At 49.6% G+C, this 22,065-nt stretch overlaps 1 protein-coding gene across 7 annotated transcripts in view; it reads left to right on the top strand.

Moving 5' to 3' along the window:
- The window catches only part of ATP2B2 (ATPase plasma membrane Ca2+ transporting 2), a 207,597-nt gene that overhangs the window by 108,873 nt on the left and 76,659 nt on the right, over positions 1-22,065 (top strand). For all 7 annotated transcript variants that reach the window (XM_060111352.1, XM_060111353.1, XM_060111354.1 and 4 more), the window contains one exon: positions 19,146-19,343. In XM_060111352.1, the coding sequence (XP_059967335.1) occupies positions 19,146-19,343 (198 nt within the window). The remainder of the gene's footprint in view (positions 1-19,145; positions 19,344-22,065) is intronic.

Below are 22,065 nucleotides of genomic sequence, written 5' to 3'. Positions count from 1 at the left end.
GTAGACGCTCCAGACACTGTTCTAAGAGTTTTACGCACATCATCACCTCATTTGATCCTCCTGACAACCCTATGGAATAGGCACTAGTAGTAATCCCCATTTTTACAAATAAAGAACCTGGGGCACAGAGAAATTAAATCACTTGCCCGTGGTCACACAGCTAATGAGTGGAGGAATCCAAACCCAGGCAGGCAATTCCAGAGTCCATACCAGGACTCCAAATATTAAGGCACGAAGTTTGGGCTTAAATTAAGATGCAGGAGGGAGGCCTTGAAGGTTCTCGAGCAGAGGAACAGTGCGGCTAGGACAATGGGTCTGGCAACCATGAGTATGGGTTGGATGCGGAGATACCCCAGGAAATAAAGCCAGTGAGGAGGGAAGGACAGGCATCCAAAAGAGAGGGCTGGACCCAGCCGGGGATGGTGATGAAGAGGAGGGCGCACCATACAGCAGGACATAGCCTGTGATAGACGGTCAAGGGCGAGAGTGTCATGCAGACTCGGTTTTCAAGACAGCAGCTGGCCGCTTGTGGTGGAGACGGGCCAGCAAGGAAAGGAGCAAGGCTGGGGTGAAATGAAAGGTCTCTGCTGGGCACTGTGCATCCTCAGGGCCTGGGGGATAGGAAGGCAGGCCCGGAGGCAGAACATCTAGATGACAAAGACACCTACAGAGAAGTCCTGTCTCTGCTAACAGGTCCCAAACCTGCAAGGGGGGAGGGCAGAGATCTGGGCCTGTGCTGTTCACTGCTGTATACTAGTGCCTGGAACAGTGCCCGGCAGACAGTACAGTCAATAAACATGCAGGAATGAATTCACCTGGGGTGCTCGTCAAGCACAGGTCCTTAGGGAACACCAACTGCTAAGGGAGCAGGCAACCAGCAAAGCAGGAGAAGTCAGAGAGGTAGAAGGAGAGTGTCACCTGCAGGTAGGGTGTGGTCAGGGTGTCTGACGCTGGATAGGCAATCAGTTAGTAAGGGTTGCCAGGAGGGGTCCAAGGACGGTAAATGAAGGAGTAATAGCCCCAGGGACAGGCTGCTGCATGAGATCTTGGGAAACCTCTGCTGGACAAAATACAGTAAGTCCCCTACATACGAACCTTCAAGTTGCAAACTTTCCAAGATGTGAACGTGCCAGCTGTTGTACTGTAATTTTCAAGGTACTGTACTGTAAGATTAAAACTTTTTCTTTATTTTTTGTGTTTGTTTTTTATGTATTATTTGTGTGAAAAGTGTTATAAACCTATTACAGTACAGTACTCTATAGCCAACTGTGTTAGTTGGGTACCTAGGCTAACTTGGTTGGACTTACAAACAAAGTGGACTTACGAATGCACTCTTGGAATAGAACTTGTTCGTATGTAGGGGACTTACTGTAGCAGAAGAGAAGGTTCCCTGGGGCTGCCCCGACACACACCAGCTCAGTCAGGTCAAGACAGATGGGACGATAGCCTGGGGACCTCGCAAACCCGTGGAACCACAGGTCTGGAGTGGCTCTCAGGGACCATCTCAGCCAGCAATCCCAGGGTGCACTGAGGGCCAGGAGGGAAGGGACCTGCCCAGGTGTACCATGGGTGAGGTCCTGACCCAGGCCCGGGGCCCCCGAGTCGCCCCTGCACACGGTGAAGGGGGCAGACGTCCCTCTTCCCTGCCCCCATTGCAGCCGCCTCACCTCCCCGCAGAACCTCAGCTCTCATTCATCCCTGCCCTGCTGCTGTATACATTTCCAGGGGCCGCCATAACGAAGGACCACAAACTGAGTGGCTTAAACAACAGAAACGTATTGTCTCACCATTCCGAAGGCTGGAAGTCTGAGATCGAGGTGTCAGCAGGGTTGGTTCCTTCTGAGGGCTGTGAGGGAAGGGTCTGTCCCAGGCTTCTCTTCTTACCTTGTAGGTGATCGTCCTCTCCCTGTGTCTTCACATCGTCTTCCCTCTGTGTGTGTCTGTCTCTGCAAATTTCCTCTACGTAAGGACACCAGTCAGACTGGAGTAGAGCTCACCCTCAAGACCTCATCTTAACTTAGCAACTACTCACCTCTGCAGTGACGCTATCTGGTCACATTCTGAGGTTCTGGGGCTTAGGACTTCAGCATATGGACTGGGGCAGGGGGCGTAATCCACCCAGAACATTCTCACTTGAGACAATCACTTCTATACTTGGAGCCACGGTTTCTCTCCTGTAAAGTGGGATGTACAGGGGGACAGATGAGGACTGTGGTGAGGGCAGACGAGCTCCCTTGCATGTGAACATGTACGTCTCCGAGAGCCCATCACACAGTGGGCATTAGGAAGCAGCGATACAGCCTAAGCATTCGGCAGCAAGCGTCCTGGGTCTGATCCCAGCTGTGCCACTTACTTACCAGCTGTGTTCTGCGAAGCAGATGACTTCACCTCTCAGAACCTGTCTACTCATCTGTGAAACAGTACTTGCTCGCCGTCCATTGTAAGGAACAAATGAGCTGCTGTGAGTAAGAACACACAGCTCAGTGCAGGAAGCCTGCAGGGAACGGAAACCGCCATTACTGTTATCACTACCATCATCACTATTTACATATTATAGGTTCAAGACGCTGAGGCCCAGAGAGGGAAAGATCTTGCCCAAGCTCAACAGCCGCCTGGCACAAAACCAAATGAGAACTCAGGTCTCCTGACCCTCAGTCCCAGCTTTTCTTAACCACATCCCTGTGTGATATTTTTTTTAAGTAATTCCTGAATGCCTAACATTAGGAAAGCAATTAAGCCGCCTTCAGCTTCTCCATGTGCCTGATGGGACAATGTGGGAAATTGTTGTTACAGAGAACAAGAAGCAACGTGGATGAGGCTCGTGATATAATGCAATGTGAAAAAAGCAGGGTGTAGCATGGTACATGGCAACAACTCCATAGAAACAGATGCGAGGAAAAAAGGCTGAAAAGAAACATCCAGAAAGTGCCGGTGTTGTGGTTACGGGTGAGATTAGAGGTGATGGTTTTTCTCTCAGCTTCTCCTTCTGCACTGCTGGGGATGTTCTAAGGTGGGTCAGCTAAGGCATGCTGGTTGTAAGCAACAGAAGCCATCTGGGCAGCATACTGCAGATCTGAGGGCAGAACAGGTCCCCCTGTGTCAGAGCAGAGGCTAGAAAACCGAGGGAGATTGGGACGTGCAGGGATGGGTGGCAGGACTGACAGAACAAATGCGTCCTTGGGGAATGTAGGTGGGGGTGGGGGGGTGGGATCTGCTCCAGCTATCTTGGGTCCTTGTATTGCTCAAGATTCCAGGCAGCGCTGTGCTGGCAGACGTTTAACATGCAGCCCTCTGGGTTGATAGGGTGTCCTCGTGTGTAGTGTGTGCTCATTTCCATGGTGGCTTCCCTGGGAGACAAGCATTTTCAGCCTCCCATCTTACAATAAAGAAACTGAGACTCAGAGAGGACTTGTGTGGGGTCACACAGTGAGTGGGTGACAGCTGGGACTTGTCCTTGGGTCTCCTCACTTTCCCAGTCCTGTGCCCCTTGCGCCACCTCTTTCCTTGCTGGGATGTGTTTGGAGGAATCACAGTGTCAGAAAAAAAGCTCCCTAGTCTATTAGAAGCTGGAGCTGGGAGCTGGGAGAGAGCCAAGTCCCAAGAAACCACTGAGTATTCATTGAGAAAAAGTGGTCACCAAACTGTTCCCATCCCAGAGAAGGAGGCATGTGGGGAAATCCTGGGCAAGCCCCACTGCAGGGGGGGGACAAAAAAAAAAAAAAAAAATATATATATATATATGTCCCTGCAGAGGCAAACTGTAGAGTGCAGAGGGTAGCTTTGTAAATTACCACATTTTGGCTCAACTCCTAAAGGGCCAAAGTGTTTTCCTTCCACTTGATAGAGGCAGCTATAGGATATCTGGTGAGTGGGCAGGCACCATCCTAGACTTTTGGATCTTAAGCTTCCTGAGGACAAGGGCAGTCTCATTTGCCTCTGAAACCTCAGCACCTAGCAGGGTTTCTGCATAAATGAAAATAGGAGTGATGATGACATGTGTAAGCACGCTAAGGGCTCCCTAGTCCACCTGCCGCCAACCAGAACCCTCAGCCCAGCTCAGCTTGAGCATCACAGAGATAACAGAAAATCTAACCCTGGCCAAAGCTGCGAGCAATGTCTCCACCACCTCCCGGTACATGCACCAGGCCAGCTTCCCTGCATTCCCACTGTTTCCTTACCTGACAAGGTCTGTCCTTTTCATCCCCACCTAGAGGTCAGGTCCCGGGGGGAGGGTGCCAGCCGGGAGAGGCTGTGATCTAACAGAGATGCATGTCCTGCTGCCCCCTTGCCAGCCTCAAGGACGCATGAGCTGGCATGAAGCTGCCAGCATCCTCTTGAAGTCCTGGGAGATCTAATTATCCAGACAAGGGGAAACTGTTGAGTGAGTGAACGCTGGGGTTTGGAATAATCCGTTTTCTGACTGCTGCAGTTAATGTGAGGCCAGGCTGCAAAACTGTCCCTGTGATGTTCTGACAATGGGCTTCCGGGACAGCTGGCTGTTTGATCTGGAACTGCCAGCTTTTCTGTCCCCCCCAAAGGTTTCCTAAATTGTCCTAACAATTACCATCTCAGGGAGCCAGCCGTGTTTCTGGCCTTGGCACAGTAACAAAGAAAGTGCAGCCACGATATGGGAGGCTGATGGAGACCAGCCTTGGGGCTGCAGTGAGTCCCAGCCCCGAGGTTTCATTCTGAGCACTGGAGGATGGTGGGGATTAGGAAACGTGCCTTTTATGTATGGCATCTCTTTTCAATATTGTTACCATTTTAGAGATGAGGAAACTGAGGTACCGTGTGCCAAGGTCATTTGCCAACAGGTTGCAGAGGTGACATCTGAACCCAGGCCCACCTGGCCCAAGCCCCCACTCTTTAGTGTGTTCTAGACGCCCTCAGATCTTAGATGTTTTTTTCTTATCTGCAGGTATTTCAATTTCAGAGCCTCTTGGGACACATCCTGCCAGCTCTGTCCTGAAGTTTTGCCCCTGAAAAGTGCCAGAGATGATGATTTCATGCTAGCGTGTTTCTCTATTAATGTATATTTTTACCTTCGGCTGTAAATATCTAAGAAAGAATTGCCTCCAGTCGATGCTGGACCAAGTAGTACAGAGTTTGAAGGTGTCAGCAGAAAAACCTAGAGTGGAACAAAAGGCTAGAAGTTCCCAAGCACCTATTAAGCTCCAGGCATCAGAAAGCTCTTTCATTTGTTCATTCATTCATTCATTCATTCAGTAGATGTTTCTTGAACATTTACTATGTGTTAGACATAGTTCTAGGCCCTGGGGATAGATATAGCAGCAAATGAACCCAAAAATATTACTGGCCTTGTGGGGCTTGTGTTTGAGTGTGGGTGGCAAGAAAAAAAGCCAAGTAAATGGAAAAATAATTGAGATCATCCCTTGTAATAAGGGCTCTGGAGGAAATAAGCAAGGGCCTGGAGAGTAATAACAGAGAGATAGTCTGAGATCCTGGGATCGGGAGGCAGAGAGGACCTGGAGAACGAAAGGAAGGCTGCCCTGTGGAATGAGGGGAAGTGTGGACAAAGGCTTGGAGTGGGGGCCTGAGGGCAAGCCTGCAAGGGCTGGACAACCACAGGAGCTGCAGGAAGGCTGTGGGGTTTCCTCTCAAGTGGGGCAGCTGCCGGAGAGCTGAGAACAGGAGAGGGACATGATAATGTTATCTCGTTCATTCTTGCCAGGCCCTACAAAGCAGGTACCAAATCCACACTCCAGAAGGTGAGGAGAGACCAAGGCACTGAGTGGATATGGCTTAGCCAGTGAGGAGGTGGTGACAGGGCCACTTTTTTTTTTTTTTTTTTTTTTGCGGTACGTGGGCCTCTCACTGTTGTGGCCTCTCCCGTTGTGGAGCACAGGCTCCAGATGCGCAGGCTCAGCGACCATGGCTCACGGGCCCAGCCGCTCCGCGGCATGTGGGATCCTCCCGGACCGGGGCATGAACCCGTGTCCCCTGCATCGGCAGGCAGACTCTCAACCACTGTGCCACCAGGGAAGCCCAGGGCCACTTTTTAAACCCAGACCTGGGTGAGGGTCTCTGCATCGCCCAGCCAGCCAGGGGTCAGCATGGCCAGAAACCCAGCTCTGGTCTCCTAGCACAGTGCCCTGTCCCCAAAGGTCTTGCTGCTTTGTTCTGTTCCTTTTGGTTTTGTTGCTGGGCCACGGGCTGAACAGAACTCAATGGAGTGTGATTTGAGGGTTCATCGGAAACATTTTGTTTCCCTGTAAAATTACAAGCCAAGGCAGAGATGTGTGTTGCTGGTTGCTAGGCAACCAGGTGTGACCCTGTGAGTGGTGGGGGCGATGATTCTTCCCATACAGCAATGGCAGGTCCACCCACCCTCCCCTCTCCATAACCCCTCAAGATCCAGACCCTCCCATCCAGGCAGGAGAACCCCAGGGACTCATGATGAGGGGGACAAAATGCAAAGTAAGTGCTAACAGGAGAGGGTGACAACTCCAAACAAACATGAAATGAGTTCAAGCCCACAGGAAAAGTAAAGAGAAGGACGTATGTAGGGAAAGCCCTTTATGACCATAATAGTGGCCCACACTTTTACCTTGTGCCAAATACTGTTCTAAGCACATTAACAAACATGAATTCGTTGTATCTTCACAGCAAGCCTATGAGGCAGTTACTATCAAAATCCCCATTTTAAAGATGGGAAAACTGAAGCACCTGGAGATTAACATACCCATCCTGTAAGTGGCAGAGGCAGGCAGTCCAGCCCCAAGCCCAGTACCAAAGCAAATGGGTGAATGGCCTGTCTGAGAGATCAGATTGGGGGTCAGTGAGGAGAAATAGAACACATGAGAGATTTACTCAAAAACTGAAGTTGAATCAGTTCAGCTCGTATTGGGGCCCTACTGTGTGCTAGATAGTTTGCCTTATACAGAAATGAGGTAAAGATCTGGAGCTGGTGGAAAGGGAGTGGTGGCAAATAGATTGGAGTATAATTGCTTTACAATGGTGTGTTCGTTTCTGCTTTATAACAAGGTGAATCAGTTATACATACACATATGTTCCCATATCTCTTCCCTCTTGCGTCTCCCTCCGTCCCACCCTCCCTATCCCACCCCTCCAGGTGGTCACAAAGCACCTAGCTGATCTCCCTGTGCTATGCGGCTGCTTCCCACTAGCTATCTACCTTACGTTTGGTAGTGTATATATGTCCATGCCACTCTCTCACTTCGTCCCAGCTTACCCTTCCCCCTCCCCATATCCTCAAGTCCATTCTCTGGTAGGTCTGTGTCTTTATTTCTGTCTTACCCCTAGGTTCTTCATGACATTTTTTTTCTTAAATTCCATATATATGTGTTAGCATACGGTATTTGTTTTTCTCTTTCTGACTTACTTCACTCTGTATGACAGACTCTAGGTCCATCCACCTCACTACAAATAACTCAATTTCATTTCTTTTTATGGCTGAGTAATATTCCATTGTATATATGTGCCACATCTTCTTTACCCATTCATCTTTATTGGAGTATAATTGCTTTACAATGGTGTGTTAGTTTTTGCTGTATAACAAAGGGAATCAGCTATACGTATACATATATCCCCATATCTCCTCCCTTTTGCATCTCCCTCCCACCCTCCCTATCCCACCCCTCTAGGTGGACACAAAGCACCGAGCTGATCTCCCTGTGCTAGGTGGCTGCTTCCCACTAGCTATCTATTTTACATTTGGTAGTGTATATATGTCCATGCCACTCTCTCATTTTGTCCCAGCTTACCCTTCCCCCTCCCTCAAGTCCATTCTCTACATCTGCATCTTTATTCCTGTCCTGCCCCTAGGTTCTTCAGAACTTTTTTTTTTTTAGTTTCCATATATATGTGTTAGCATACTGTATTTGTTTTTCTCTTTCTGACTTACTTCACTCTGTATGACAGTCTTTAGGTTCATCCACCTCACTACAAATAACTCAATTTCATTTCTTTTTATGGCTGGGTAATATTCCATTGTATATACGTGCCACATCTTCTTTATCCATTCATCTGTCGATGGACACGTAGGTTGCTTCCATGTCCTGGCTACTGTAAATAGAGCTGCAGTGAACATTGTGGTACATGACGCTTTTTGAATTATGGTTTTCTCAGGGTATATGCCTAGTAGTGGGATTCCTGGGTCGTGTGGTAGTTCTATCTTTATAAACACTTAAACTTTTTAAGAGTTTTTTTTTTCAGCAAAATCACCCAGCTATTATTATTCATTCATTCCAATTAGTGAAAAGCATCCATTCTTGTGAAGAATAATATTCTGAGGGTACATTTTGATAACTTTCCTGAGAAGCCTAACTCTTCTCAACTGACCTCAGTTTTATTGTTCGGTGAAGACTTAAGGAGCGTGCCTTTCTCCTACTGTGGGCTCGGTGGCCTGCCAGCCATTCATGCCACACCTGTTTCATGAGCACTTACTATGTGCTGGGCTCTGTTCGAAGTAACAGGACAGTCTCCACCGTGGAGCTTACAGCCTGGCAAACTAGGGCAAGAGCTGGCCTCAGAGCCATCTATGGCTTCACCGGTGACTGGCCCCGGAGACCCTTCCTCCTTCACAGCCAGCTTAACAGCTAGAAAAAAGACAGGGTGTTCTGTCACCTTCCAGTTATCAAGAAAGCGTCACAGTCGACCTGCCAGCATCCCTGCCCCCAACCTGGCAGGAGCAGGGGCATGGCTGGTCAGCAGAGTCACCATCTCTCCACCCCCAGAGGAGGGTGGACTCACCTCCCAGCAGGACCAGCACCGTGGGGCTGGCCGGGGACCTGTGGGCCCTCAAGCCTCACAAGAACCAGGTTCCTAAAAGCAGGCACATAAAACTTCTCTAGCACTCAGAGTTAGCAAAACTACAGAAACAGCTTGCTAAAGGAAGCGCACTCTCCCAAAGCAACGCACTTCTAAATAAAACACTTCAGAGAGAATGTGGCAGGTTTCTAGAGAGAGACATCACTAGGTTTTGCCACTAATCAGGAGATGGATGTGGTGATGACCATGTCTGCTCCGGTTGGAGTCCCTGAGTGTGTGTCCGACGGTCACCATGCTCTTGGTATTAGCGTGAGCCTGGGTCAATGAAGCATCTTTATCAAGCCCAGTGCTGCACCCACTGCCATGCCAGGCCCCTGAGTGAGGGGACAGGAAGTGTCCTGCCCCTGAAATGAAAGCGGTGCTGACCCTTCTCTGTTGCATGGGCAGCGACAGAGGTGGCCTTTGTCAAGTTACTGGAGAGACACACAAAACATTTAAACTACAAAAGAACGCCCAGCAGTGTGCAGCGAAGCATCAACATCAGTGATAGATTCCTGGCGCAAATGCTTAGCTGGTCCTGAAAGAGCCTGTGTCACAGAGCACAGCCTACATCGTAGAATAACAGGGGAATGGGGTCTTGGCATCTCGAGACCTGGGTTCTAGTCCTGGCTACGCTGCTAATGGCTTCATGCACTCGAACAAGTCACGTCACCTCCCCAAGCCTCAGTTTCCTCCTCCATGGAGTGTCCAAAGGCCATTGGCTTCTGTAGTTGCAGTCCTTTAACCTGTACATTTAGGGAATAATTCTCAACGCGCACACTATACTAAGCACTCTATGCCAGGCATTGCCTCACATAACCCTCTCATCAGCCCTCTGGGGTCTGCAGGATCTCCCCTTTTTATAGCCCAGGAGGCCCAGAGAAGGTGAGTGACTTGTTGCAGGTCACACAGCTGTGGAAAGTGGTACAGCCGGAGCCGTGGTTAGTTGTCGGAGGCTGTGACCACACAGTTCTAAGCCCAGAGGATCCAAATTAAGTGCATATCTCACCTGCCCCCGGAAGATGATGAGGCCATGTATGGCAACAGCACTACACGGTTAGGCCCCCAGGTAGGTGTAGAAAAGCCAGGGAGGGTGGGAAGTGACATTTCTGCTCACCAGTGTGTGACTGGTGCTTGGTGGGATGCTGGTGCAGGGAGGTGCACAGTCACAGTTTACTGAATGAATAAATAAATGAACGAACGAACGAACGAATGAGGCCACACATGTACTAGTTCAGAGCAGGACTCAAGCCAGCTTCCCTGGGTTCAGTTCTAGCTCCGTCACTTCCTAGCTGTGTGTAAAATGGGATGATAATAGTGTCTCCTGCAAGGATCCACTTGGAGGATTAAATGAGTTTGTACATGTGAACGCAGTTAGCACAGAACCTGGCACGGAGTAAACACTAAGTGTTGCCTGTGGTGATGGTGAGGACGAGTTATTTAACCAGAGGGTTGCGTATCTGTGTTGCGATTGAGCATTAGAGCTATTGCCCCAGGTGTTTTCACAGCCAGTGATCCCCCCTCCCTCCTTCCTCCGCTTTCTTGCTCCCTCCCCCTCTCTCTCCCCTTCCTCTGTTTTTCCGCCACAAGCACACAGTGAGTGTTTCCTGTGTGCCAGCCATAACCAAGGACACAAAATGAAATGACACAGGTCTTGCCTTTCAGGAGCTCAAGATTAAGTAATCCCAGGAGTCAGTTAAAATACCACTTAATACAGCCATAAAAAGAAACGAGATTGAGTTATTTGTATTGAGGTGGATGGACACAGTCTGTCATGCAGAGCGAAGTAAGTCAGAAAGAGAAACAAATACCATATGCTAACACATATATATGGAATCTTAAAAAAAAAAAAAAAAAAGGTCTGAAGAACCTAGGGGCAGAACAGGAATAAAGACGCAGACGTAGAGGGTGGACTTGGGGACACGGGGAAGGGGAAGAGGTGGGCTGGGACAGGGTGAGAGAGTGGCTTGGACTTATAAATACTGCCAAGTGTGAAATGGATAGCTAGTGGGAAGCAGCTGCATAGCACGGGAGATCAGCTCGGTGCTTTGTGACCACCTAGAGGGGTGGGATAGGGAGGGTGGGAGGGAGGGAGACGCAAGAGGGAGGGGATATGGGGATATATGTATACGTATAGCTGATTCACAGTGTTGTACAGCAGAGACTGGCACACCATGGTAAAGCAATTATACTCCAATAAAGATGTTAAAAAAACAAACAAAAAATAAATAATAAAATACAAAGTACAAAATCTTCAGCCTTAAGGGTACAAATAGCGTGATTTCAGAGAAGGGATAAATTACAATAAAAATATAGAACTGTCGAAAGAAAAACACCACTTAATAACTTCCGTGAGGGCTGAGCAGTGTAGAGGGGCCACTAGATCAGAGCGGGGCCAGTCAGGGGTGGCTTCCTGAGGAAGGCACAGTGACCCATCATCCCAGGAGGAGGAGGACCAGAAGGGCAGCCAGGCAGGCAAACGGCCAGGCAGAGAGAGCGCAGGCGCGCTGGAGGTAGAGCAAGAGGAGATGAGAGGTTTTCCACCAAAGTGACATCCTCGGTGTCTGTACCTCCGCTGGTACCAGCTGGTACCAGGAGGTACCAGTCTGTACCTCCGCTGGCAGCACCTCCGCTGAGTGCGGGGACGCAGGCTGACCCAGCAGCCTTAGAAGGCCCCTCGTAAAAGCTTAATGGTTTTATGAATGGATGATACGGTTACAAGACAAGTGTGCAGGAGGATCTTGGAATTTTTGAGCAAGCAGGGCCCTCAGAGGGCTAATCCCAGCCCCTCCGTTGAGAGGAAGCAGAGGCCCAGTGAGGTCACACGGCCAGAGATTGGAGGGAAATCAAGGTGGGACGCCAGACCCCCGGCTTGCTCACGTGCTCACTCCCCACCGACCTGTCTTTGTTTGGGTTCCCCAAACAAGTCGAGGATGGGGTGCAGGTGGTGTGTTTGGGAATCATCTCAGGAGTGAGAGAGGAAGGAGAGGAAAGCAGGGAAGAGAGAAATGCCGATGGGAGGTGAGCTGGTTACTGCTGCGGGCAGTGGGGGCTCAGCCCTGCTGGACCTTTGCAGGGAGTGTGTGGGATGCATCTCAGAATTGTCCCTCTAAGGGTGCAAGCCTGCGGCATCTGACTCCCAGCTCCCACTGGGTGTGGTCTGGGTAACTGCCGGCACTCCTGGGCCCCCTGCTTGGGGACACCCAGTGAACACCGAGCTACAGGAAGAGCCCTGAAGCAGAAGACGAATTCGGGGGGCGGGCACATGGGGGTATGGCCAGTGTGCTCCAGAGCTGCCCACCACAGCTGCAGCTTGGAGTCACAGAGGACCAAGGGGCTGTGGCCCTGGACACAAAAACAAATGTCACAGCTCCTTAGCAGATAATAATAGTACCAATAATGATTTCCATTCATCAGGGTATTTCCCTGCACCAAGTGCTATGCTGCGTGCATGATGTGCATCACCCGAGGAAGTAGGTACCAATTATCCCCCTCGCACAGATGAGGAAACCAAGGTCCATAACTGTTTATGTAAATAACTTGGTTAAGGCCATATAGCTAGAAAGTGACAAAGCCAGAATTCAAACTCAGGTCTACCTGATTCCACAGATCTCCTTAAGCCTCCAGCCATACAGCCTTTCAGGTGCTCAGAACCTGCCAGGTGACCCAAGTACAAGGAGCATGTCAGAGTTCAAGGCTCTGAAACATTCCTCTTCAAAGGAGGGAGAGTGCGGCTGTGGATGGCCCAGAGTGCGGATCCCTGAGATCTCAAGGATTAGCCTTGGGGAGAGTCACTTTCTCCCCTCTCTGTGCCTCAGTTTCCTCATCTGTAAAATGGGGCTATTCCTGATGCCTTTCCAGCCTCCCTCATGAGGATCAGCCTGGTTGGAAGAGCTCGCACTGGTTACATACTGTGAAGAGACCCAGGTTCATATTCTGGGGGTCATGATACAGTGGTTCAGACGTAGACTCTAGATTCAGACAGATTTGGAGTTGCCCTCCAGCGGATAGGTTTCTTGACATCCCCATGCCTCAGTTTTCCCATCTGTAAAATGGGGATAACAAAATGCTGTCACAGGGAAAACACGAGTATCATCACTGTTTTGAGGTTTAGGTATGCGAACTCAGGTCGGTCCCTGAACCTCTGTGAACCACGGTTTCCTCATCTGCAACATGGACCTCTTAATACACGCTCTGCAGAGTCGAGAGGCCCAAACAAGATCAGGGATGAGGACCCATTTCCTAAAACGTTTACAAGGGAGTTACTCTCTGCTTTCTGGGGTCTTCATGGGTGAAAACTGTCACACCACCATCCTCCTCCCCTGCTCCCATCCCCCCCAGAACTCTTTCATCCTGAGAGAGACTCTATTTCTAAGAGATGCCTCCTGGTCCTCAATAAAGCTGCCTTTTTGAAGAGTAGGAGAAGCTACTGTCACAGAAACGAAGGCCTCTCCTTTCCTGGTGTTTATGTCAGATACTGGATCTCACCAACAGTTTCCCCCAGTAACTTCAGGCAACTCCCTAAGTGTGAGGGATTGCTGCAGGGTGAGGCTGAGGCTGGACATGTGTGTTTCCCCAACAAGTCCTTTTGTGGAGGTCTGGTTGGAGGCTTCTCCATCCCTCTTATCAGCAAGAAGGACAGAGGAGACCACTGCCTTGGACAGAGGAGGAGACCCTGAGTATCTCTCTTGCCCCCCAACCCCGGCCTCAGCCTGAAAATACCTCAGAGCAGACGTTGCTTTGGAGTTAAGTATTGCGCCCTCCTCACCTCCTTTCTTCCTATGCACCTGTTTATTGAACAGCTAGTGTGTATCAGACCAAGACAGATGCAGTCCCTGCCCTCATGGGGCTTAATAGTCAGCAGGAGAGTCCAACATTAAGAAAAAACAATTACATTATTAATTATTAAAATAAAAATTAAAATGAAAGGGATTTTCAGTGAGGTATGAGAGCCTTCAAAAAGAGGTCCAACCTGGGCAGGGAGAGAGACAGGTTCAGCTGAGTTAGATGCAAATGAGGGGAAGAGGATTCCAGGCAGAGGGAACAGCACATGCAAAGGCTCTGAGGCCAGAGGGCACTGTGTTGAAGCCATACTACAGAGGCTGGTGGCACTGGAATATAGTGGTGGGTAGGGGGTGATAAGACTTCAGAAGAAAGCAGGGACCACACTGTACAGGGCCTTCCAGATCTGGGCAAGGAGAGTGGATTTTCTCTGTGCAGTGAAGTCCCTGGAGCATCTCCAGCAAGGACCTGACATTCAAACAGTGCACTTTATGTTTTTAAACCATCCCTCTGACCACTAGGTGGAGAATGGATTGAGGGTAGCAGCAGGGAGATGGCTACGACTAATATGCAGGTAGTGAAGGGGAGTGTTTGGATCTGAGTTAAGTATTTCTTTGGGCGGAGGTACACACGGGTACTAAGTGTTGAAGCCAAGATTTTAACCCAGGAATACTTGTCTCCAAGTTCATGTCTAAAGGTTACATGGGAAAAGACATGTATTTTCTTACAGTACATATTGATTTCCCCCTTTAAATTAAACTTTGAATCATTCAAATAAAACATGAATACATTCTCCTGGTTAAAATCAAAATATTTCAGTCAAAGCTAGAGTCCCAACCACTGCAACCAATCAGAGTGCCCTTTTCCTCCCCAGAGGTTCCACTGTCATGGGTTTGGAGCAGATCCTTACAGACATTTTGCTACATATTTACATATATATGTACCCACAGAAAATATAAATTATGGTTTTCCTGACTTTTCTGTTTTACGTAAATGGAATCAAACTACACACATTGCTCTGCAACTTGCTTTATTCAATCAGTTTGTACTATGTACTACATATAAATGGATTGCATTTTTAAAAATTGTTACATAGTATTTTATGGACTGGATGCACCACAGTTGATTTAGCCCACTCACTTTCCAAAGACAGAAATGCATTTTTCTATAAATGTTGTAGCTTTTGAAGGGCTTATGGGGTTTTTTTTCTTTCAAAATATAAGACTTTTATTTATGCTAATGGAGGAACCTACACCACAGCGACAACAGAAATATTTAGCAACACCCAGGCTGGTGACTAAATTTTCCCATTTTCTTCAGGTGCTTGGCATCCCTGGGAGCTAGCTCTTGTCTATCGCCAAGTCTCTGTTTATAGCCAAAGGCTGTCTCGAGAACAAGGAGAGAGAATGGTGGAGTTGTTAGCTTTTAGGTCCTGGGCCCTAAAATAGGCATCCTGGCATGATGTAGAAATAGTACAGCTGTGGAGCCTCAGAGACCTCAAATCCCAGCTTTAGCTGTGTGACCCTGAGCAAGTCACCTTACCTCTCTGAGCCTCAAGTTTTCCATCCATGAAATGGAGTTTATAATTGCCATCTTATAGAATGGCCAGGAGAAGTAAATGCATGCCACGTGTAAAGCGATGATCACCTAAGAGCATGTATGTGTGCATTTAGTGCCCGGCTGTCTACAGCCCAACATAGTGGAGGGAATGGGGTGGCGGGGGGGGAGGGCGTGGGTGTAGGTCCTGCATCTCTAAAGGGGTCACTCAAGGTCCCAGAACAGTGAAAAAACGAATATTCTGCCACTGCTGGCAATGCCGTATGGGGGTGGCATATGAGTTCAAAGGGGTTTTCTGCCCAGATTCTGGGCACCTACCGTGTGCCAGGCATTTCCCATATTGCACGGCCTTTCACCTTCACCCCAGCAGGCAGAGCAGAGGGTTGTCCCTCTGCCTCAATTTGCAGGTGAGGCAACTGAGGTTCCGAGAGAAGGGGTGCCACATACCCAAGTCTCAGTTAGTGGCAGGCTGAGACTGGAATTTGGTCCCTCTGTTTCTGAAAGCTGCCCTGAGGCTGCAGGCAGCTGCTCTGCAGAGCGCCCCCTCCTGGAAAGATAGGGAAGCTCCTCTCATGATGACATCTCAGATGTCTGCATTCAACCATCAAGAACCCTCTTTGCAGGAGGAGAGAAAAATGGCTTTTCTGGCCTCCCTTTTTCCAAGGAGATGAGATAAAGGCTACTCAGAGGTCACCTCAGGATAGTCTGAATCAAAAATCTCTTAAATGAGGTTGACAGAGAGAGAGAGTATGAAATGTCCATACTTTTGTGTGTGCAATAAGGCTTAGTTTTTTAAAGCTCACTCACTTCTCTTTTGAGCAAGATGAGAAGCCCCTCCCTTGGTGAAAAGGGCCTGGGCCAGGAGTCAGGAGTCCAGCCCTGGCTCTGCAGCTGAATCACCATATCTGGGCCAAGTCATTTCCCCATTTCTGGGCCTCAATTTTCCTGCCTGTCAAATGGGAGAGTGAGACTGGCTGACCACAGGACTTGTCCTGCTCCAACAATGGGAGAACCGGTGGGGAGGGGATGGGAGGTGCTTTAGGGGTAGGAGCACCCCTACTTTAACAACATGAAATACAGAATATCCAGTGAAATTTGAATTGAGGTAAAAAAATAATTTTTATTAGTATGTCCCCAGTATTATAGGGGACATAACTTATACTAAAAAATTATTTGCTGTTTATCTGAAATTCAGATTTAACTGGTCATCCTGTATTTTATTGGGCAGCCCTATTCAGGGCCTTCACCTCCACTGGATCGCCCCCCCCCCGTTTCTTTGATACAGATAATTTATATCTTCACAGCTTCTAGATGAAGACCTGGCCACCCACCTTCCAACCAGATCCTCACCACCCACTCCCACCCTCCTGCCAGTGCCCACTTTCCCGCCTACATGGAAATTCTGGAGCCATGGGCTGACAGGTTTCATGGGTCTAGGAATTCCTACAGCGAGATAGGGGTGGAAACTCAGCCAGACTTGGGGACTTAAATCAGTGGAGAAATTTATGTCCACGTGTGTCATGATGGCTAGAGGGACACAGTGTCTGTGGCTGCTCACAAGTGGCTGGTCCCATTCTGTGCCACGTCCACAGGTGTGCACATAAACTAGTGGTATTGTATCCATGTGTTATCGAGAAAACTGTCTTTGGATATAAGGTATCAGAGCTACCAGTCCCCGGCCTTCAGCCAAGCACATCCTTCATGTCACATGTGGGGAAACTGGAGGGAAGTGGCTTGTCTGCAGTCACATGGCCTTCCACTGTGCCTGTCCTCACCTTGACCGCCCTCCTCCCCATCTTATTGGGAGGAAGTCTTCCTGCAGTCTTCCTCCTCCAGGAGGTCATGATTAATTACTCCACCTCCTAAGACCGGACAGTAATAACCCGATATCCTCACCTGGTGCCGGCACAGCACTAGGCACCTTACACGGACAGCCTGCCAAAGCCTCGTCCTGCCCCTGTGAGGTGGGCCCCGCAGTTGCCCACATTTTACAGAAAGGGAAACTGAGGCACTGGTGGTGAATTCACTTACCCAAAGTCACTCCAAGTTGGGATTTGAGCCCATGACATCTGACTCCAAGCCCCACCCGAGTTCTTGGTGCTTGGTCTCAAACTAGCCACCTACAGGCTAAATCCAGTTTATGGATATGTTGTGTTTGGCCCTGGAATGTTTTTTAATGGGGAAATTTTACATCAAATTCCAGGTGTCCAGCTTGTCTTAGAAGACCAGAGAGTCTACCACACTGGGCCCACAGTCCCCCACAGGAGATGAGAAATATCTGTCCCCTTTAGAAGGGCTGAGATTCTTCACTTTGCCCCAGTCCCCATCACTCCCTGTTGCCTCCCACCCACCTACTTCACTCATTCACAAGACCTCCCCGACCCCACAGCTATTCTCATTTGCAGCTCCTGCCCTGTACTCTGTCCCAGGACCGAGGATCTCAACGTTAGGCTTGTGAACAACCAGATGACAGAACCTCTAAGCCATGGCTAGACCCCCTGACCTGGAGGACACCCATATTTTCTACTGGTCACACTACTGGTAGACTCCAGAACATTTGAATCACAGACCCTCAGGAGATTCAAAGACTCATCTCTCTTTGAATTAATCAGAAGGAGACCAGGAGGTGGGCTGGTCCCACTGTCACCAAACTTCTTAGTGAAACCTTCATTTACTCCAAACCTTATGAGGAGCCCCAAAATGTGAACAGACCCCAGCAAGTCCACTTCAGGGCCTGTAGACCTTGAAATCCCTGGGCTCCTCAGGGTCCGTACATTCTATTGAGCTCTCCTATTTTCAAGATGGGGAAACTGAGGCTCAGAGAAAGGAACTGGCTGACCAAAGGCATAGCTAACTGCTGTAACAGGCCACTGTTGACTGTGCCTAGCCTCTTCCTCAGAGGCCCACCACCCTCTCAAATTCTCCCTTCTTCCCCTCATCAAAACCCACTCCCAGGAAAAAGCCTGAAGCTCGTTCACACTATGGTGTCCGGAACCAATGATGGCTTCCCCTCCCAGGGAGTCTAAAGGAATTGGAGCTTTTAGGTAAAGGGAAGAATTTCAGACATTGTCTGTGCGTAGAACTGGGCAAAGGAAGGAAGACAGGGCCTCCCTGCAGTCCCTGAATCTTCCTACGTCGTGCCTGCTTGCTCTGGATATGGAGCTCCCAGATGCCACCACCGCACAAGAGGCTGGGGGCAACATTTCCATGTGCTTAGAACAGGGCTGGCCTGGGTTCTCAGGTCTCAGGAGCAGCGTCAAGGCCACCTCTGGGTCTCATGAAGGCCTTGGTCTCTTCCTCTATGAAATGGGCATAACTCAGCTCGGGCTCCTCCCTCCCGTGCACAGGCAGGACAGCGGATCTCCAGTGCTTACCTGCACTGATAGGCAAGGCAGGTGTGGGGTTTCTTTGTGAACGAGCCACCCCCGGCTCTCCCATGAGGTCTCGCCAGTCCGGCTCTTGGCGGCGGTAGGTGGGTGTCTCACTGTCGGCATCAGCACCTAGAAACCCAGACAGGAGGCATGCCCATGTCCTGTACCCCTGAACCGTAGACTGTGGGACTCCCAGGACCGCTGGGATCCTGCATCCCTGAGTGTGGGGCTTTTCCCTTCGTGGGACACACCCCAGCACTCACAGTGGCTGGGCCTGCAGCAGTGAGAGAAGCACGGGTTGAATGAATAACTGGATGAATGAGCAAATGCACGACAGACTATTGGAGCTGTAGAAGCTGCGATGTGGTAGCTTATCTATGATAGTAGATATTAGACCACGAGGCCCCACAACTGTAACAGCAGAATGTTCCAGTCCTCCAACCCCAGCACGCTAGTGTCTCTGTTCAGGAGACCCTCTGGGCCAAAGCAAACACTGGGCATCGGGCTCCTGGTGGGTGCCTGCCAGCCCCCTGCCTTCTTTTTGCCTCTCTCCCCTTCTCTCCTCCCTCCACCATGTGGATGATTCCCGGAACGTGTGTGTGTCTCCTGGGCCCCCAGGCCAACCTCTCTGCACTCTGTCCGCAGGTTTGCCAGGCACCGCTCCAGACCTGGAAAAGAGAAAGCAGATTTTTGGGCAAAACTTTATACCTCCAAAGAAGCCAAAAACCTTCCTGCAGCTCGTTTGGGAGGCACTGCAAGACGTGACGCTGATCATTCTGGAAATCGCGGCCATCATCTCCCTGGGGCTGTCCTTCTACCACCCGCCCGGTGAAAACAACGAAGGTAAGACAGGGCCTGGGGCTCCTGCTGCCCACCCGGCAGCGTGCGTGCCTGGCCACACAGGAGGGCACTAGGGGCTCGCGGCCATGGCTCCCTCCAGGTGAGGAAACCGAGGCCCAAGGGGCAGGGCCTCACCCACAGCTAGTGGGTGGCTGAGCCCGACCCCAGGCTGAGAGTGCCCGGCTCCCATTCTCCCATGTGTGAAATGCAGGGGTTGGACCAACAATGGTCATGTTAGAGTGAGTGTTTATTGAGCACTTACAGGGTGCCGAGCTCTGGGCTGAGATGCTGTCCTAACAACCCCATGAAGTAGGGTCCATGATTATGCCCATCTTAAAGATGAGGAAACCAAGGCACAGAGAAGTGAGTTAACTGGCTCGAGGTCACCCAGCGAAGAAATTGTCCCCAGGTTTTGCACTGGGGCTTGCTAAAAACACCACTGCCCAGACCGCTCCCTGAGAGACTCTGGTTGTGTTGGATGGAGCCCAAGGGTGGGTGACCCCAAACTTTTCTGTCCAGGCTGCTGTCTAAGAGCTCCCCACTCTCACAGCTGGGGACAGAACCCCCGAATCACTCACCCGGGGCCTACCTCCACACTCTGATCTGGCAGGGCATCAGCCCTGTTCTCAGGTGCCCTGCTCTCTGGGTGCTCCAGCTTCTGAGCAACCCTGTTTCAGCTCCAACGCTGGGTTTCTCCTCAGAACCCCGAAATTGCTGGCTCCTCAAGGCCTGCAACTACGAAAAAATCCATGATGACATCAGAGGTCTGTGCACCTGATATTCTACAACAGGGATCACAAACTTCAGCCCACGGCCCACTCCGTCTCCCCTCCTGTTTTTATGTGGCCCGTGAGCTAAGATTGGTTTTTATATTTTTAAGCGGTTGAAAGAAAATCAAAATAATACTATTTCACGACACGTGACTATTGTATGAAAATTCATATGTCATCGTCTAAAAATGCAGTTTCGTTGAGACACCCCCATTTCTTTTCCATGCTGTCTGTGGCTGACTTCCCACCACGACGGCAGGGTTGAGTGACTGTGACAAAGACAGCAAGGCCCACAAAGACTGAAATATTCACTTTCAGGCCTTTTATAGAGAAAGTTCGCCAACCTCTGTCCTAGAAGATCAGGAAGGGAAATTTTGCTCCAAGAAAGCCACTCTCCCTCTCCCCGGCCAGCCACTGCTCTCTGAGTGTGGAAGGAGAATAAAGTGGATGAAGACTCAGTTTCTGAAGTGAGCCCATTCTCCCGGGTTAGAATCCTGTCTCCATCACTTCCCAGCTGTGCGCCCTTAAGCAAGTCACTTTCCTTCTCTGAGTCTCAGTTTCCTCATCTGCAAAACAGGGCGACAGACCTCACCTCGAAGGATTATTACAGGGAGGTGGTGAAGGGCTGTGTGGACAGCGTGGCACACACAGAGGGCACCTGGAGGTGCTGGACCTGTAGCCGCTGCGGGTAGAACGCCCCGGGCTTCCTTCCCTGCATCCCCGTCAGGGATCCCACGCTGTGTGCCTTGCGGGAGAAGGACTCTCAGTCCCCGTCCTAGCCTGGTTCAGTGTCAGGTACGCCCTTGTGGGCCCAATGCTGAACATGCTTTCCCACGTGACGAGTCTCGGACTTGAGAGGGCATCCCGAAACCTGTCCTGGGTTCTGAATGGGGACATTGTTTTGTGGGTGGAGGAAACACTGTGCCACTCACCCAGGGAGGGTTCTAGGGCAAACCCACTTCCTCAAAGTCAGGACTTAGAAGTCCTAATGGAAAACCTCATAAATAAATGAGGAGGTTGGGATTAACATATACACACTACTATATATAAAATAGATAACCAGCAAGGACCTACTGTATAGCACAGGGAACTCTAATGAATATCTTGTAATAACCTATAAGGGAAAAGAATCTGAAAAAGAATATATGTGTGTGTGTGTGTATATATATATATACACACACACACGTATAACTGAATCACTGTGCTCTACAACTGAAACTAACACGACATTGTAAATCAATTATGCTTCAATTTAAAAAAAAGAAAGGAAAGAAAACCTCAACCTCCACTCATTCTTCATTCCAGAAATTGAGCACCTCCCAAGGGCTAGGGCTTCACCAGCTCCATGACAGCTTTCCTTTATGATGACAAAGTCTTTTAAACCTGTGTCACTCTATGCATATATACATAGATAGATAGGCAGACAGATATATATGCACATACATACCATGAGATATGTGGGATCACATATTTTTTTGTTGTTAGCTTTTTATAATCTGATTTGGCGTTAATAGAAAAGTGTAAACACTTTTCTTTGTTATTAATTATAATTAGGCATTTCCTAATCAATGTGCTTTGTAAGTAGAAATCCTACTAGGGTCACTGCTTCAGGCAAGCAAATAAAAAGTGAAAAGCAGGGCCTCCCTGGTGGCGCAGTGGTTGAGAGTCCGCCTGCCGATGCAGGGGATACAGGTTCGTGCCCCGGTCTGGGAGGATCCCATATGCCGCGGAGCGGCTGGGCCCGTGAGCCATGGCCGCTGAGCCTGCGCATCCGGAGCCTGTGCTCCGCAACGGGAGAGGCCACAACAGTGAGAGGCCCGCGTACGGCAAAAAAAAAAAAAAAAAAAAGTGAAAAGCATGTAAGAAATAACCCTTATGAGCCTCCTTTCCCCAAAGGAGAAAGTGGTCTCTGAGGTTCCTTGAACATCTGTCACCCCACCCCCTCCCAGGTCAGA

The sequence above is a fragment of the Mesoplodon densirostris genome, chromosome 10, assembly GCF_025265405.1.
Source record: "Mesoplodon densirostris isolate mMesDen1 chromosome 10, mMesDen1 primary haplotype, whole genome shotgun sequence".
Lineage (NCBI taxonomy): Eukaryota > Metazoa > Chordata > Mammalia > Artiodactyla > Ziphiidae > Mesoplodon > Mesoplodon densirostris.
Note: the sequence above shows the minus strand (reverse complement) of the source record. Positions and strands in the feature narration are given on the sequence as shown.